We start from the raw sequence: 19,605 nt of genomic DNA, 5'->3' as shown, positions 1-19,605 counted from the left end.
TTCAGTTTGTACATAGTAAGCTGTCATTTGTCACCAGGGGTACTTTGCTCTGGTCCCTTTCATGATTTCCTCTCTACTCATTGAAAAAGTAATAAAGAGAATACACTCCCAGGAACAGATAATGTTCCCAAGAAACCCCACAGCCAGTGTCGTGTGGACTGACACAAATCCTGCTCACTTTGCTAGCAGGGGCAGGGGGACTCTTGAAGGTGTTTCTAGCCATCTACCTGAAATATTTTCTTTGTGATAAGTGAAAATGACTATTTTTCCCCTCACTTCAATTTGTAGTAAGTAGGAATCTTCCTAAGTAGGACTGTCTTGAGGAGAAGCAAATCCATTTCACATGGGGAGGTTTCTTCCTGCTTGGGGAAGCTCATAATTGTGTTTCTCTTGACTTCGTCCCAAGTACACCCAGTAGTTTTCATTGCTAATGTTTTGTGTGTGTTTGAACAGAAAACAGTTGAGAAAAAAGGAGAGGCAGTCTAGTGACAGAGCCAGGAGATAGAGCAGGAAGTTTCTTTGGACTAGAGAATCTGCACCATAAACCCTGAGTACCTTCATAAAAAGAATGTGTGTGTGTGTATGTGTTGGGGGGCGGGGTGTGTATTAGACCCAAGCAGTGGTTCTCAACTGGAGGTGATCTGGCCCCTATAGTGGAAATTTGGCAAAAACTTGAAGCATTTTTTGTTGTCACACCTGGCAAGAAGCGGGGCATGTACTGTTGGCACCTTGTGGGCAGAGGCCAGAAATGCTGCTAAAACGTCATGCAATGCATAGCACAGTGCCCCACAATAGAGAATTATCCAGCCCAAATAATCAGTGTCAACAGAGCTGAGGTTGAGAAAGCCTGAAACCTCGGACTAGGTGGAGTCCAAATTCCTCCCACTCCTACTCTATCATGATGCCGGTATGCAACTTCCAGTCCCAAAGAAGAGGCTGTGGCTGTGAATGCTCCCCACCCCCAATTCATATGTGAAAGCCCCAACCCCTAGTGTGACTGACTGTATACTAAGGTGGGGCACATAGGGAGGAATTAAAGCTAAACAAGGTCATTAGTATGGGGCATTGATCAGACAGACTTAGAAGCCTTAGAAAGAGATGTAAGTGAGCGCTGTCATTTTCTCCCTCTCTCTTTCTCTGTCCCTCCACATATGCACAAAGAGAACATCACATGGGCATTCAGTGAAAAGGCAACCTCAGGGAATTGGGGAGGGGATGAGGGAATATGGAACTCTATCATAAAATGATAGCAATAATAATAAAATGTGAAAAAAAAATGTAGTTCCTAGGGGATAGGGGGCCTAGCACTATGGCATAATAGGCTAAGCCTCTGCCTGCAGTGCCAGGATCCCATATGGACACCATTCAAGTGGCTGCTCCACTTCCAATCCAGCTCCCTGCTAATGCACCTGGGAAAGCACTGGAGCATGACTCAAGTCCTTGGGCCCCTGCACCCACATGGGAGATCTGGAGGAAACTCCTGACTTTAGATCTGCTCAGCTCCAGCCATTGTGGCTAATTGGGGAATGAAACAGCAAATGGAAGATCTGTGTCTGTAACTCTTTCAAATAAAAATAAAATAAATTAAAAAAAAAAAAAAGAAAAAGCAACCTCCTCCAGGCTGAAGAAGGAAACCTAATTCACCAGCACCTTGATCTTGTTCTTCTGTTTCGTAAGTCATCCAGTCTATGGTATTTCGTTATGACAACTAGAGCAGACCACTGGAGCTCTTCACAATAATCCCCATAGGTGACTTTTTTTTTTGCATGTACTCAGTGCTGGCCATGTACCTTATCATATTCCTCAACAGACGTCTGAGTGCTGGGAATGAATGTTGCCCAAGATCAACCAGCTAGTAAGTGGGAGAAGTGGACTTTGAACCCAAGCAGCCTGACCTGCACTAAAGAATTGCAAACCAGATACCAACTTTCAAAATTACCCCTCTACTCAGAGTTATAAACTTTCAGGGCAGGCAGGATGAAGAAAGGAATCAGGACTGGGGAAATGCTAAGGAGTGTAAAAGTCAGAAATCCTAGGAGCTTCCTTCAAAAAATTAACCAGAATTACCATATAATCCAGTAATTCTAGTCCTAAGTGTCTACCCCGAAGAATGAAAAGCATGTAAATAGATATTTGTTCATCAAGTTTTAAAGTGGCATTGTTTGCCACAGCAAAAAGTAGAAACCACAATTGATAACACAGTGAAATATGGACTATCTGCCAACGGACATTGACTTATCCTTAGAAAGGATTAAGGGTTTAGAAGTTATGTGCAGCAGTTAAGTCGTCACTTGGAACATCTTCATCCCATGTCAGAGTACCTGATTTGAATGCTGGATCCTCTGTTCTGATCCATCATCCTACTCATGTGCACCTCGGGGTGCAGTCAATGGTGACTCAAGTGACAGCAGCAGATGATGGCACAAGTTGGGCCCGGCAACACTGTCATCCATGTAGGAGAGCTGAAGTGAATTCTGAGCTCCTGGCTTCAGCCTGGCCCAGTCCTGGCTATTGCGACATTTTCGGGGAGTGAATCAACCATCTGAATCTCTTTTTCTCTCTCTCTGCCTCTGTGCCTTTCAAATAAAAGTAAAATAAAATAAAATAAATGATCATTTAAAAAGGAATAAAGTGCCAATGCAAGCTATAACACAGAGGAGCCCTGCAAACATTAATGCCAGATTGTTTCAGGAAGACACAAAAGGTCACATACTGCATAAATTCCATTTTTGTACAGTGACACTCCTGGATAGGAAAATCTAGACACAGAAAGCAATAGTTGTCAAGGATTTGGGGAAGGGGCCCAGTGGGGCACAGGATATGCTACCCAATAGTGTAACAGCTTGGCACTTGAGAACAGAAACAGGAAGCCCATTGTGACCTCCATCTGCCTTTCTCCCCTGAACACTCTGATGTGACACATGTCCTACCCCAAGAGAAGGAATCTCACACAGGAGCACTGAGAAGAGCTTGAATGAGCAGAACTTGCTTAGTGCCACTTGTTTGGTCCAATTTGTCCTCCAGTCATACTCCTGCCTGACCAGAAAAAAATGTACAGACAGTCTGTTTCTCTCTTCATTCCCAAGGTCACATGTCACATATAACTCTCATTCCATCAATTTGCTATGTTCGAGCCCGGCACAATGGTCTAGTGGCTAAAATCCTCGCTTTATATGTGCCAGTTGGTGTTCTGGCTGCTGCATTTCCCATACAGTTCCTTGCTTGTGGCCTGGGAGGGGAGTAGAAGATGGCCCAAAGCCTTGGGATCCTGCACCTGGCTCCTGGCTCCGGATGAGCTCAGCTCCAACCGTTGCAGCCACTTGGGGAGTGAACCAGCAGGTAGAAAATCTTTGTGTCTTCCTCTCTGTATATCTGACTTTCCAATAAAAATAAATAAATCTTAAATAATTTTTTTCTATGTTCTTCTCATGTGACTCCCTCTTTGTTACAAAGGTCTCATCAATAAACCTAGAATAGGTAGGGAAAAGAAATAGCTTTCTCTCCCACAGGTGCTTGGAGAGGGACTGCTTATTGCATACACGGTTTTCCTTTGGGGTGAAGAAATGTCACAGCTAGCGAGGTAATGTGTGTATAGCAGTGTGAAAGACTAAATGCCAATAAATTGCATACCTAAAAATAGGGACTAGTAGGGTTAGTTTCATGTTATGTGAACTTACTTTGATTTTTTTTAAAGGGGTGGGCAGGTGGCCCTGTGGTTAAGATACTGCTCAGGATGCCCACATCCCATAATGGAGTGTCTGGGTACCAGTTCTAGCCTTTCTGCCAACTCTAGCATCCTGCTAACATGCACTCCTGGAGGCAGCAGGTAATGGCTCCAGGAAATGTGCTCCTGCCACCCATGTAGGAAGCCTGCATGGAATTCTGAGCTCCTGACTTTGGCGTAGCCTCACCTCAGCTGTTGTAGGCATTTGGGAAGTGAATGAGCAGATGAGAAATCAATCTCTCTTTCTCTGCCTTTCAAATAAACAATTTTTAACATTTTAATTAATATGTTCAAACCCCCATCTCAGTAGAGAAGACATCTAAAGCCAACTTAGTCTTGGCTCTGGATAAGCATTTAATAACTAACATGACTGTGATAGAGAGCAAAACTGATCCGGAGGAAAATGAACCACCCAGCTCCTGGAAGCAGGCCCAGCCCAGCCACCAGGGCCGCAGCTGGTGCTCCTCAGGATGTCATTTACACAAGTTTAACCATCAAGACGTACTCCAGGGACACCCTCATCACATCTACTTAAAGAGGATGGAGATGGATGGGTCCTGCTGCAGTGGACGGCAGTCTCCTGCACTCGCATGGCACTGCTGATGCTGAGCGTGTGACGTGGCTCACCCTGGCACACTGGGTGTGGGAACAATCAAATGGAACCAGTATAAAATTAATTTATTCGTTGTCAAAATGATGGACCTTTGAAGAACCACCTGCTAAAAGCATTTGTGTCTCCCTACAATTCTTGTGTTGAAACTTGATCTGCCCACCGTGGCAATGCCAACCAGCAGGTGGAAGATCTTGGTATCTCCCTCTGTAGATCTGTCTTTTCCATAAAACAAACAAACAAACAACTTGTTACATATAATGTGCTGGATCTCCTATGTGGTATTTGGTGACATTTCTAAGACAACTATTACAGTTGTGATTCATTTCTGTTTAGCAGCTGCATACCATTTCACAGAGGATGCACAATAATTTATCCAGTCATTCTATCCAGTCATTCTACTGCTGGATTTTCATTTTGTATCTAGTTTTTTCACACATATCTTTGTGTACTGATGTTTTCCCTGTAGTATCACAGGATTGGGGTTGCTGAGTCAAAGAATACAAGTATTTTAAATTTTAAAAGGTGCTATCCATTTGCTTCTCACAAAGGTTTTGGCACTCCACAGTCTCACAGCAGCATCAGAGACGACCTTGTTGTCTACATAAAATCAGAATGCCTTTTCACTGGACCAGTGGGTTTAATGGAGCCTTTTTATTTTGTTTTTGTGGTTTCAAACAGGTGTTACCAACTGTGAACAATGCACTTCCCCTGAGCTGACACTTACACATTGGGGAAGTAGGGTATATGTCAGACACCCAGCCCAGCTCGTGTTCACTGTGACAATGTCACTGTGCCACCGATTCCCCTGTTACTATCCATCTGATCTGAAAATCTTGCATCATTCTCTCAAGGCAGGAATGCTAATTTCACTCTAGCCTCAGCAGCAGACCATCTAAATAAGATGAGCATTTATTTATTTATTGAAGACTTACTTCTATTTTAATTTGAAAGGTAGAATTACAGAGAAGAGAGACAGAGAGAGGGAGGGAGCTCTTCCATGCTCTGGCTTGCTCTTCAAAGGATCACGATGGTGGGAGCTGAGTGGATCCAAAGCCAGGTGCGGGAGCGTCCTCTCAGTCTCTCATATGGGTGCCCATATAGAATCCTGACACATACAAGGCAAGGACTTTAGCCACTAGGCTACCACACTAGGCCCAAATTTGAATGTTTCTGAGAATGATTAAATCTCTTTGTGGACCACAAGCAGTCATGTATGGCAACTGTTGGTTGAATGGGAGGTTTTTCAATACTGACTAATGTACTGAGCCTGTGTTTTGAGTATTCAGTGATGAAGAGACACTCAGTCCCTGTGGACCTGGGTCTTGCAGAAAGATAGAAGTAATGGGTTGCACACAGATTATCCCAGAAAACATGTTTTGGCACTATTCTAACTCATTTCTCAAAGCCTGCAAGACTTGCCCTGTAGCAAAATATCTGAGTTCATCTTTTCAAGACATTTAATTTAGAAAGCAATGGGTCAGCAACATGTCCAGCAGTCTGTTCCTGATGGATCTGGAGGGGCAGCATCCGCTTTAATTTACATCACTGGAAACAGGCACTGTTCCTCATACACCTTAAGTCACACGAAGGCAGGTGCTGTGGGTTGACTGGTTTGTCCTGTCCAAACTCGTGTTGCGGTTTCAGTCACGGTTGTGAAATAACGAGAAAGTGGAGCCCCCTTGTGGTGGCCTTTTAAGAAGGGTGTGGGATTGACCAGGACGTACAGATCACACACATATGGCTAACAAGGCCATTGCTAGATGTCAACCTCTTAACCTTACGCTAGCATTATGAGCCAAAACCTCTTTTCCTTCTAACTTTTTCCAGTCCACAGAGCTGTGTTTTAGCAATAGAAAACAAGCACAGCAGGGACTCCACATACCTTATTCAGAGTGCCACTGTATTCTGAAGAGCTTAGCACAGTGTAGAAGAGGCCATTAGTAAAAATATATTGAACGGATGAATGAGGAGGTAAATGAATGACTTGACTGGGAATTTTACATTGCCCTTTTCAATTTTGTACAAGCTTTATTTTATAGTATGTCTTTATACAGTTTTTATAACAGTATTTCTATACATAATGTTTAAATATTTACATACACAATTATATTAATATAATAAAATTTATGATGAAAATTGAGGACAGAGAATGGGCCAGTTCAACTCTGAGGAAAACAGAGGGACAGTGGCTGCAGTCACTCTGGTAGTGTGGTGCAGTACAAAGCAGATAAAGAGAACAGGGAAGAGGAGACTGCCAGGAGCACAGCTGTGCCCAGACTGTACCACATGCCATGTGGCCCTTGAGGTCAGTACCAGAGATGGACTCTGCAGCCAGCGGCACTAGGAAAACGTATTTCCTCCGGGAGAAAAAAAATTTTAAAACCTGAGAACTCACAGGCACTGTGGGGCTTGAGCTGCAACGTCCGTGACATAACAATGCCAATTCTTTTTTTACTTTTTTTTTTAAAAGATTTATTTATTTTTATTACAAAGTCAGATATACAGACAGGAGGAGAGACAAAGAGGAAGATCTTCCGTCCAATGATTCACTCCCCAAGTGAGCACAACGCCATTGCTGCGCCGTTTCAAAACCAGGAGCCAGGAACTTCCTCTAGGTCTCCCACATGGGTGCAGGATCCCAAAGCATTGGGCCGTCCTCGACTGCTTTCCCAGGCTACAAGCAGGGAGCTGGATGGGAAGTGGATCTGCTGGGATTAGAACCGGTGCCTGTATGGGATCCCGGTGCGTTCAAGGCGAGGACTTTAGCTGTTAGGCCATGGCGCTGGGCCCACAATGCCAACTTCTGATCGCCAAGCAAGTTGCCTGGCAAGCAAAGGGCATGTGCACAGAAATGCCCATCCCAGCAGCATGGGCAATGGAAGCAGCCCTAACAGCCAGCTGTCAAAGGCTGGACATAGACAGATACACCCAGGTGTCCGCTCACTGCTGCCTGTCTCAGTGGGTTATGATGGGTGGCGACCAGAGGCCAAATCCATCGTTGAGAGGCACACAGGTGAGAAGGGGTGGCAGAAGGGTGTGCCAGTCAGGTTTCGCTGGGAATTCTGAATAAGCAGAATAGTTCATGTCATATGAGTTTATAGTCATTTTTAGTGTGGATTTTATGGAACCCTTGCTTATAGCCAACACTGTAGACACCATCTGCTCTTCAGTGGTAAGACTGCCACTTACTTAAACTTCAGCCACTGCCTCTTCCTTCCAGCCCAGCAGACATTCTTTAATAAATGTTGACAGCTACACCAAGCCAAGCTGTAACACTGCCAGCATCAGTAACATTCAGTGACATGTGTAGGTCAGATACATTATCTGTCAGGAGAGTAAAGGTATCACTGCTCCTATTTTAGAGTACAGAACTGAGCTTGAGAGAAGTTGGGCCGATTAATTACTCAAGACCACAATGCTAAGAAGCTGCAGAGGAAGGAATGGAACAGACAACCCAGGGTTGGGATCTGGGCCTTCTCCATGCCAGCACTTTGAATGCCAGCATGACAAGAGAACAGAAAAGGAGTGAAAGGATTGTGTGGTAAGCTCTGAAGGATGAAGCTCTGAAAGACTACACTAAACGACAACCTCCAGCTGGGCTGCCCTCCAGCCCGCAGGTGATGTGACCCAGAAAGACCCAGAGTCCCACTGTTCAAGAGCCAGCAGACACAGATCTCATTAAACAATCAAAAAAAAAGAAAAAAAAACCCAAAAAACCCAGAAATAAATAAATGACAAAACTGCTGTATGAACTCTGACCTTTGGAATCTCCACCTCCCATCCTCCAGCCAGCAGCTCACCTAAAATGCCCCCTCTCTCCTCTGCTCACCCTTTGAAGCCCTGCTTGCCTCAGGCCCTGGATGGTGGCCTGGCATGCCCTGGGAAAGGTCAGGCCCTGCTTTGCGTTTCCCACTTGCTCTCTCTTTCAGCCTCTGCTGTACTGGAATTGCAAGTTGCAGAGATGTTTATAGCTATGTCCCCCTATTCCACAAATTGGAAACTTCCTGAGATTAAGAATTGAATCCTTATCATCTCGGCAGCTCTTAGCACTGTTCCATGAGTTGGCAGACCCTGATGGTGACCAAGAACGCTAGACTGAGGCTCCAACTCAGCCACTCAGCTTCATGACCATCAGCAGGCTTCCTGACCTTGCTAAAGCCAGTTCCCCGTGTGGAAAATAGGCATAATAATTCTGCCTGTGCCACAGGATTGTTGTAAATTGAATAAGCCCCAGTTCAAGGCTAAAACTCATTGACATATTATTATTATTAATAATAAGTGATTAATAACTAGTCAGAGACCAAGAACAGGCACAATTGATTTTTCCTTCCACTAGTACCTAAGAAGAATACTCTTGCAAAAATGAAACAAACACAGAGAAAGGTTAAGAATTGGTTTGTTCCAAGTACAAACGGGATACTACCATTCTCCTAATCTCCACCACTGCTGTTACAGTCTTGTGGTCATTGACAGTCAGTCGCCTGTCCAGAGAAAGTGCACAGACCTTCACATCTTCTGATCCCTAACCCCAGGCTGGGTCTCCCAAAGGAACAGTCCTTTCTGTTTTTAACGCTTGCCTCACCTTTTGCACTCAAGGAAATACCTAGCACTCATCCAAAATGGAATTGGCTAGGAAGGGACCAGGGACTACATGGAATGATGTTTATAGACATGGCTTCCCCTCTATGGTCTGATCCTCCATCCAGTAGCCAAAGTGACCTTTCAAAAACAAAAACCAGCTCGTGTTAGTCCCTTGCTTAAAATTCTTCAGCAATCTCTCCTGCAATGAGAACAAATTCCAGATTTTTTAAAATCATAACTTGCAAGATACTAAATAGGCCAGCTCCTTCCTGATTCATCTCTCCTCTCTCTGTGACTCACCAAGCTCCAGCCATTCTGACCTTGTCTCTGCGCCCCAAAAACCAAAGGTCTTTACATTTACTATTTACCTCATAGTAAGTATTTCCTGACCACCAGATGAGAAATAACCTTCTCCTATTTATTCCCGTAACCACAGATGCCACACATGCCATGAGCTTATTGCTTGCTCCCACCTCATACCCCGATTTCCCCTATAAGTGCCATGGGGTAGGGACTTTGTCATGCTCAACACCATCTCCAAAGGTCCTAGAACACTGCCTGGCACTTAGCATTCCATATCTCCTTATTGAATGAATGACATAGAAGTAGGGAAGATAAAAGGCCATGTTTCATCTATTATTTTTATATTTCAGATGAATTTGCCTTTTAAAAAAAGTATACTCATTACTTCTCTAATAAAGAAGCAATGCTAAAAGGAAATAAAATTAGCATATGAAATCAAGTAAAATAAAATACACAACCCTTCCTAAGAATTTGTTTTTCAGATTAGCAGCAACTCGCATTGCTTCAGCCTCTACACTATCTGTTAAACCTGAAGCATTGGCTGGTTTAATGATCTGCTTGCTAGTTCCTACACATCCTTTGACTTTTAAATAACAGTCATCTCCCCTGGGTTTTGGGAAGGATTGCTGTTTAAACGCTCTACTTTCTCTCCAGCTCCTATTCACAGTGTGTTTCTTTTCTACCTCTGTGCTTATGTTGGTGCTGTTATCTCTCCTGGCATTCCCTCCAAACTGTGCCACCCTCTCCCCCATTTCCCATACTGAGCATCCTTTAAGGCGCATTCAAATCTATCAGGAAAGGGCCACAACAACAGACAATTGTGCTTTTAGAAAGCTCTGTACTTTTTCAAAAGACTCCTTGGCTTTCTGTCCCCCTCAATTAATTACAGTTGGGTGAACGCAATATTTTTTATATACCTAACCACATTGAAATGTCACTATATATTTTCCAATTGAGTAAAAAACAAACCAACAAAATAAAAATTCACCAGGAGTGGGGAAATGCTGTCAGAGGTGGATGGGAGCAGTTTAGAGTCTTTCTCCAACAGGAAACTAGTAGATGGTTTCAAGGGTGCCATAGCCTTCCCCAGATGATGCCTATTTACACCATCGTCATCCAGAATTTACAAAGAAATGGGAGTAGTGGGACGCTGTGACTGACACACTTCAAGTACTGCTGGGTGCTAGGACAACAGTTGAGCACTGAGCAAGCATGCATTTTCTCATTCAGCCTTCCCAAGGCCCTAAGTGCTGATTTCTGCTGTTGTGCCCATTGTACAGATAAGCAAACTGGCACACACAGACTCAGCAGTTTCCCCAGCATGACAAAGCTACAAATTGTCACAATTGGATTGAATTCCTTTCACTGATTTCAAACCTCCCATCCTTTGCTACTTTAGATACCTTTATCTAAAAACTATACTTAAAATGAGAGAGCCATTAATGAGACCATAACTTAAGAACATCCAGTTCTTCAATCTTTCACTCCTTGTCAATTTATACATACTTGTTATTTAACATCAAGTATTTAACTATGCATGGAAGCTCAACAGAGCACCACTTCTTTTTACTGGACTGCTTCTATTCTCCAGTATTTCATGCAGTATAGTGTTGGCTTGGCAGTTGTTTTACCACACTGTCAATTGTTCTAATTTTCACACTTCATTAATAAATGGAGGCCCCGGACATTGTGGAAGGGATTCACAGATCCCCTGGGAACTGAGAGAATGTTTTCCAGAAGCTATTTACATTAAAAAAAAAATGCGTAGTGGCAGACAAGAGTCTAAAGATCATAACTTGCCAAACTCAAGATTTAAAGGTGGGACTCTGGATTAATGCTCTAAGAAAATATCAGGTTTAATAGGCAAAAAGGAAAAAGAAATTAGGGAATCTATGCAAAACCAGATCAGAAAACTAGGAAGCAAGCCTTAGAGTCTTTGATGATTTGGAACAGAGAGAATTAAAACGCTTTTCTACCAGACTTTTAGCAGTTTGTATCCTAGGACTTAGAAGTACAAAAATGTCAGGAGCTAGAATGTATAAAATGGGTTCTTGCTGAAATCTTCCTGCATGTTTGAAATTGTTCCTTATGAAGTGGTAAGAAAACAAAACGCTGCAAGAGAGTTATTAGGGAAGTGACCAACATTGCAGTTGTAGTCTAGAGTGTTGCTTTATGTAATTCTTTGCAAATGGTAAAAGCAGGTTGCTTTACAGCTAAAGCAGTAAAATCATGGAATCAGCCAATATGAACTGAATAGTTAGCCTTGAGTTCTACATACATCATCTTAATATTCACAATAAAGCTATAAAGTAGACTCTGTTGGTATCTCTGGTTACAGAAAGTGGAGGCAAAATGAGGCTTAAAAGTGTGCCCAAAGTACACAGCCAGCAAGGGACACTTGAGTCCAGTATTTTTTTTCTACATAGATCCAGTGTGCTTTCAAGGCCACTGTGAGCTCCAGAGACCCACAGGGCCACCAGACACTTAAAAATCACCAGACAGATTCCGAGACTCTCAACAGATTCAGTAAGATTTCTGAAAAAACATGAAAGCATTAAACCTATATGTTAAAAGTCTGGGGTCCAACAAATCTGGGCTCAAATCCTGGCTTTGCTACTTAAAGAGTTATGTGGCCTAAAAAGCCTCAAGTTTGTTTTCTTAATCAATGGGAGAGGAATCCTTATACTCACTACAGGAGGTGGTCATGAGGATTAAATGAGATGATGCATTTGAAGTTCTTAGCACAGGACCTGGTACATGGTCATCAAGCAATAAAAGGCATCCATTGTTGGAATTATTTTGAGCTTGTGCTAGACTTTCAACCTTGATGTTGTGACAGAGCACAAAGGCCACAGGGTTTTGAAAGGAATGCAACAGAGGACAAGGAGGCAGATTTTTAAAGGAGAAAAACAAGAAGGAAAGCAGTTTGGAGTATGGTATCCACCATAGCATTTAAGGAACCAAGACACGATTCTGATTCCAACTTGAGCCCATCAGAACCCAAACACAGCTGAGCGATTGTGGAAAGAGTGTCTGTATGGATAAGTACAGGTACAGGTAGAGCACGCACACACAGTTTTCTGTAGGTGAAAACAGGAAAACACATACACACACAGGAGCACATTCACAGTACTTTGGCCCAACCTAGCTCAGAGATTGGTGCTGAAGAAGACAGGTGCTAAACACAGTTACCCAGAAACAGGACAGCAAGCTGCAGGCCCCGTGAAAAGGGCTGGAGGGCCTTTGCCAGGGTGGTTGGAGGCACAGCACTAGGCAAGCAATGCCAGAGTAGGAACACCAGGAAGCTTCCTGGGTTTGAAGGAACAGCTCAATACCCTAAGGGCCCCTAAAAACAGCCTCTACACTTTGAAGGCAAGAATTTTCACTATTGTATGCTATTCATGATAAACAAGAATCCTTCCTTTTTTTAGAATTGTTATTGACACCAGAGCAACCTATAGAGAACCATCAAACACAGCTGGTCTGTTTTGGAACTGTCTTCTAGAAGGATACTCAGACCAAAGACTTGAACTGAGAGGGAAGAAAAAAAGGATGTGTTTAGAGTTAACCCTTTTCTTCTCCCCTCTGACCCTGGAGGAGGCGTGGTAGGAAACGTTGGGAATGTCAGGTGCGTCCTGCAGCCCACCGTTTGGGGCTAGAGTGGGAGAGCCAGTGGACACTCCCCCCTCTGCAGGGATGTGGGTGCTTTCCAGGACGGTTCAGCAGCGCACCAGCACATATCCATTGGAGACAGGGTCCTCCTCCCTGGGTTGCAGAAAAGAGCCTGCTTTCCAGGACCAACGCGAGCTAACGGACCCGGGACTTGTAAGTCCAGCACAGGCTGCTGGCTGAGCCACTGAGCCATTTCCCCAGCTTCCCGGTAAAATCCGGCTCGGAGGGTCCCCCCTTTTGTTCGCGGGCAGAGCGCAGAGAAGGCGCTGCGCATCCCCCCATCGCTGAAAGCTCAGCTGCGGGGGCGCTTCCTTAGTCTGCTCTCTGTGTTCCCGGCGCTCCTGCGACCACGGGCTGTATCTCACCGGTCCCCAACTGCCCCCACCACGCCCGAGTACTCACTTCTCCCCAGTCCCTCCGCTTTCCATGCTGTCTCCTCCACCGCTCCATAGCGCTTCAGAGGCTTCTCAGCTTCCAAGTGGGTGGACAAAGATTGCTTTAACTCCATCACTGATCCCTGCGGGGAGGTTGCGGGTCTCCCTTCACTCCATCCCCGCCACGGGCTGCAGGGAGGGAGGCGGCTCCAGCCAACAGCGGTTTAAGGGGCTGGGCGTTCGTGACGCTGCTCCATCTCTTCCGCCGCCAGCGCCTGGGAGCGCCGCCTGGTACCCAAGATGGGGAGGGATGCAGGGCACATGCGCAATGAAGGCGGGCGCGGGGAGGGAAGGGAGGTCGGACTTGGGGCTGGGTAGGGAAAAAAAAGGAGCAGGTGGTAACTCTGAGAACACCAAAACACAACATTAAAACCAACCCAAAGGAAGTCAGAACAAGACGCCTGCCCATACTGGACCCAAGGGTGATACTTGGGTAAGTGATTGTGGTCCGCCAATGTGCTGCTAGGTTTTGGGTGCAACGGGTGAGTTCACCTCTGTGGGATGGATCCATCTTTGCTAGAAGTAAGCACAAGTCTGAATGTGGTCCAGGATATGGAGTGTGTGAGTTTTTATTAGGGGTTCTGTCATTGGCATTTGTGGACTCAGTTTGAATATGCAGTGGGACAGTGGATGACAGTGTTGGCTAAATGTTGTGCATGGATTTGAGAGAGAGATGGAAGATAGTTTTGAACACACTAAAGTTGTGTTAAACACAGGTGTCTTGAATAGGAAAACTCAGAGTTTTAGTGACAATGCCTGGCAACATTAAAAATACAAAGTAAAATCAGTAGCTAGATGTTTAGAGATCAGTCCCATCTATTGAGGACAAGCAGGTGCACACTTGCCAGTAACTCTGAAGCATGTACTGCTGTGTTGGCCTTGTTTTACACAGAATGCAACCAAGGTGCAGAAAAGATAGTTGCCCAAAGTGTCACATGTAGTAAGTGACCTGGAGAGCACTTGAAGCAGGCCATTTTTATCCAAATTTAGCCTGTTTATTATAGACCTGCCAGTTACAGGGTTTTGTATCTGGATTTTTAAAAAGATGTGTTTATTGTATCTGGGTTTTTTAAGGGCTCTAGAGGGCCTGTATTTTTGGTTTGTTGCCTGTTAGTGTTTTACACAATGACTCTACATTTCCTATCCCTCTAGCCCTTGGCAATTGTGAATCCTCTTTCTCTATTCTGAGTATTTGATACAAGTATCAAATGAAACAATACATGACCTTTTGTGTCTGGCTTCTTTCTTGTGACTTACTGTTCTCAGAGTTCACCTGCACTGTGGTGCATATCAGTACTTTGTTTCTTTTCTTGGCTGAATAACATTCCATGATATGACTCTGCAAGGATATATTTACCTCTTCATTAATTGATAGATACGTGGGTGATTTCCACCTTTTGGCTGTTGTGAAAGGTGCTGCTGTGAACATTTGGGTTCCTGCTTTGGAATGGGAGTATAGGCCTAGACGTGGAATTTCTAAGCCATTTCGTATTTTTATGTCTAATTTTTTTTTAATTTCAAACTGTCTTCCAGAGTGGATGAATTATTTTGTTCTCACCAGCAAATTGTACATGGAGTCCAGTTTCTCCACATCCTAACGCTTAACTGTTTTTCAGGTTTTGTGCTTGTAGTTTTAGCCATCCTTATGACTTTGAAGCAAGGTTTCACTATGGTGTTAATTTGCATTTCTCCAGGAACTAATCATGTTGAGCTCCTTTGTGCTTATGGATTGTGTGGCTTCCATGAAGAATTACCCATTGAAGTTATTGAAGTGCTCTTCACTTGTTAGAAATAAGATTGAACTTTTGTTGAGTTATGAGAATTCTTTCAGTTTTAGTGTTACAGTGGGTTAAGCCAATACTTGGGACCCACGTTCTGTGTCAGTAATGCCAGTTCTGGACTCCAGTTTTATGCTTTACAAATAGGAAGAGTCTTCATAAAGTTCATAAAAAATGCATATTGTGAAAAAGTGTAGGTTTTATAAACACCTTTGCATAAAAATAAACTTATGTTTCCTTTTTATTTTTTCACAAGTTTTTTTGAAGTACTGTCAAATACATACATATCCTGAAAAAAAAACCACTGATAATACATGATAATACATGCTTTATTTGTATTCTCAGATGTCCCTACAAGGGCATGTATTACTTTCATCATCAAAAAAAAAATCAGTAAGGTTTTTAATGCATGGCAAATAAAATGCTAGGAATAAATGCACAAGACTATCAATGATTGCTTTTAGAATTGAGATTTAGGGATCAGTGTAATGGCTCAACAGACTAATCCTCCACCACCTGGCACCAGTATCCCATATGGATGCCAGTTCATGTCCCAGCAGTTCCACTTCTGGTCCAGCTCTCTGCTTGTGGCCTGGGAAAACAAAGGAGATGACCCAAATTCTTGGGTCTCTGCACCCACTTGGAAAACCTGGAAGAGACTCCTGGCTCCTAGCTTTAGCTCAGCCTGGCTCTGACTGTTGAGGCCGTTTGGGGACTGAACCAATGGATGCACGATCTCTCTTTCTGTAACTCTGTCAAATAAAAATAAACCAATTTTTTAAAAAAGGATTTGAAATCTAGGTGAGTTTTTTTTTTCTTTTTTAAACCTGAAATTTCCAAGCATCTACACTGAGTACAAACTTTTACAATTCAGAAAAGCTGAAACTCATTTTCTAAAAATGTGATACAATTCTGTATTCCTATATGACAAAATTGTCCCTGCCAGAGCAGTATCCAGAACCTCGTCCACTTGTATTAGTTTAGGGTGATGATGCTTCAAGTTAAATAACTGGCTAAAGTAGCCATCTGTATGGAATTATTAAGTGGCTCTTGCTCTTGGCTTAGTTCCTCAGTGCTGCTGGGAGACTACAAAGAGCCACGGCGGCAGAGGCCGGTGTGAGACATTTCTGTAACTGTCATTTGGTTGATTGAAAGGGAAAATGATGCAATACCATCCTGGTAATTTGATTCTTCATCGAGCTTATTAACAATTTCAAAGGTACATGTGGGCTTATCAGAGTATCATGGTTTTCAAAGATATGGATGCTAAGTTCCAAAGGATCTGAGTTTAAGCCCTGCCTGTGCCATCTGCCGGCTGATATTGCGAGATCTGACCCTGTGGGGATTCACCACACGAAGCCTCCAAACAAAACAAAACAAAACAAAAACCACTAAAATAATGTTGAGTAGAGAAGTTGGAACCCTCAGACGCCATCTATACAGTGGGACAGCTGTGTTGGAAAGCAGTCTGGTAGTTCCTCGAGACACTGAGCACAGCTACCCTTTCTCCCACTAATTCCCTCCTGCTTTCCCAGGCCACAAGCAGGGAACTGGATAGCAAGCCAGACCACCAGAATCAGAACCGGTGCCCATATGGGATCCCAGCACATGAAAGGCGAGGACTTTAGCCATTAGGCTACTGCGCCAGACCCTACTGTTTTTTTTTTAAATATATAGATTTATTCATTTATTTCAAAGGCAGAATGACACTGAGAAAGAGAGAGAGAGGGAATCTTCCATCCACAGTTCATTCCCCAAATGGTTGTGATGGCTAGAGCTAAGCTATGCCAAAGCCAGGAGCCATGAATTCCAGCCAGTCTCCCGCAGGTAGATGATGCTTCAGTATAGGATGCCAGCATTACAAGCAATGACTTCACTAACTGGCTGTGCCACAACACTGGCCACATTAACCATATCTGTATATTTTTTATTCATTTTTCATTTATCTTAGATGCAGAGCAACAAAAACACATAAAGGGGAGGAAAAGAGAGGGAGAGACCGCAAGTTCACTCTTCATTGGCCATAGCAGCTAGGACTGGGCCAGGCTGAATCCAGGACCAATTCTGGTCTCCTACATAAAAGGCAGGGACCTAGAGATACTCAAGCCATCACCTGCTGCTTCCCAGAGTAATACGTTGGCTCCAAAGAAGAGCCAGAACTTGAAATCAAGCCCTCTGGTATGGGTGTCCTGAGCATCATTCTAACCACTGTAGCAACCATTTGTCCCATATGATTCCATGTATACACAATATCTACTGTCTACATCGATAAAGTGCATCTATAGCAAGTATAAGCAGAAAGAAAGTAGATTAGTTGTTGCCTAGTGGTGACTGGGAGTTAGGGAGAGAGACTGATAGCTAAGGGCACAGGATTCTTTGGCAGCAAATGAAAATGTTCTAAAGTTGATTGTGAGATGATCTCACAAAAATCACAGAATCACAACCTTGGAAAGGAGGTAATTGCATGGTGTTTGAATTCCACCTCAGTAAATCTGTTATCTAAGGGGAAAAATGACAGTGTTGAATTTAGGCATTTGAATCACAATGCATTATTATGAGGCTAAAAACTGGGACAGGGCTCTGCAGTTAGCCACATGTGTGAGAACCAGGCCTGGATGGACAGGCAGTAGGGGGGCTGGATAGTGGGGTTGGTCTGGTTGAGCTAAGTTGCAGCACCTATTTGTGTGTATGAGAGCTGAATGGGATGCGGGATAGACTAGACCAGTGTACTGTGCAGGAACTGAAGCTGGGGACAACTGGATCAGAAGTGGAGCAGCCAGAACTCAAATTGGTGCCCATATGGAATGTCAGCGCCACAGGTGGAGGCTTAACCTACTGGGGGCCACATTGCTCTGGTCCCAGTAAGACAACTATTTACGCCGTTATCTAAAGATTACTTGAGGTATATTGAGAGGATGTGGCTAACTTACAAGCAAATGTTATACCAGTTTATTTGAGGGATTTTAACATCCATTGGTTTCATATCTTGGCACCAGTCTCCCTCAGATGCTGCAGCAGTACGTACTGACATTGTTTCTGCTGTGCTCTGCAAGCTTTCACTTATGTGATCCTGCTTAGTGCAGACCAGGTTGAAATTGAGAAAAGCTGAGCTCTTTATCAACAATGATACAACTAATAAGTAAAGACTGAGGCACTAGGAGACACCTACCTCAGAGTTACTTTTTTATTATTATTAGGAAAGATTTCCTTGCTTAAAACCTTGGGGACTTCACAGGGAAATATTAGATTACTGTAATATGACTCATCAGCCCAATTTAATATTACCTATTCATTATAATGTAATGTTGCTCGCACAACTAAGAACATATTGTTGCACTTCCTGCTCTGCCTCTTAGCAGCCATATAACTATCAAAACGTAAGACATAGGATAATTATATGACCCGTATATGTAATGAGTATTAACAAAAAATTAATAGTTCAATATTATGGAACTGGGGATGTATGGTTTAATTTTGGTCAGCAGTAGCATCTAGGTAATGCTGATTCAGAAGGAAAACATTTGTTCTTGCCAGAAGAAGTGGAATAGAAAAGCTGAATCATTCTTCCACATCAAATGCTATTGCTATTAATATAATATGTGCTCACACAATGAGGAGGGTAGAATTAGGTCATCAGTGACCAACAGGTAATCATTGCACCAGCAGACAAGCTGAAGAAATATTCCAGAACTGTATCACTTCACTCTGTTACAGACATTATCAAATGTGTCACTGATGTGTGGCCATTTGGTCAGTGTCACCATCATTTGTGTAGGCAAAACAAGGGATGGCAAACAGAAATGCCTACGGGACAGTTAACGGGAATGAAGACACTGAACAGGTTGTAAGACAGTAGGAAGAGGAGTGAAGAGTGAAACATCAGACAGAGGCAGCACACAGCTTCACAGAGGACTTGGAGCAGCCATGTGGCCAGATCTTCCCACTCTTCAAGATGCCAGAAACCCATGTTTTTAATACAGAATTTCCCAGGTCTTACTAGCATTGCAGATCATAGAAAGCAATGTGGATTCTTTGCGAACACTGGTCTTAAATATCATATAGTCTCATCATTTTAGCAACTAAGAAAGCAAAAGAGGAATGTAATGTGGAAAATGCGTGCAGACACACCTCGTCAATTGTTGAAAAAATCAACAGTTGACTTTTTCTGGATACTGAGAACTGCCTTCTCATCAGCATCTAAAATTATATCTAAAATGACACTGATTTCCTTCAGAGTGTTGGTCCTTACACGTTTTGGAGTCTCACACCTAGCATAGCAAAGCACTTTTTAAATAGCATCTGCTCCTTTAGTCTACATGGAAGGTAGTGAAAGTGAAGTCTTGACATATGTTCAGTTAACCTGAGCAACATCTACTTAGCTCTGGAATCCCAACCTTTGAATTACCTGCAATTTCCTCCAATGGAAGGTCTGTTTTGAGAAACTCAATGCTCCAAAATGAATATATTGCACAGCATTTTCTTTTGAAAAATGATACGTTT

At 43.3% G+C, this 19,605-nt stretch overlaps 1 protein-coding gene across 1 annotated transcript in view; it reads right to left on the bottom strand.

Moving 5' to 3' along the window:
- Positions 1-13,569, bottom strand: part of BMERB1 (bMERB domain containing 1) — an 80,519-nt gene extending 66,950 nt beyond the window's left edge. The window contains exon 1 of the mRNA XM_040973920.1: positions 13,296-13,569. Within this exon, the coding sequence (XP_040829854.1) occupies positions 13,296-13,401 (106 nt within the window). The 5' untranslated portion in view covers positions 13,402-13,569. The remainder of the gene's footprint in view (positions 1-13,295) is intronic.
- Positions 13,570-19,605: the final 6,036 nt, after the last annotated feature.

Source organism: Ochotona curzoniae, unplaced genomic scaffold (assembly GCF_017591425.1).
Source record: "Ochotona curzoniae isolate NIBS_2020 unplaced genomic scaffold, NIBS_Ocur_1.0 contig_2321, whole genome shotgun sequence".
NCBI lineage: Eukaryota > Metazoa > Chordata > Mammalia > Lagomorpha > Ochotonidae > Ochotona > Ochotona curzoniae.
Note: the sequence above shows the minus strand (reverse complement) of the source record. Positions and strands in the feature narration are given on the sequence as shown.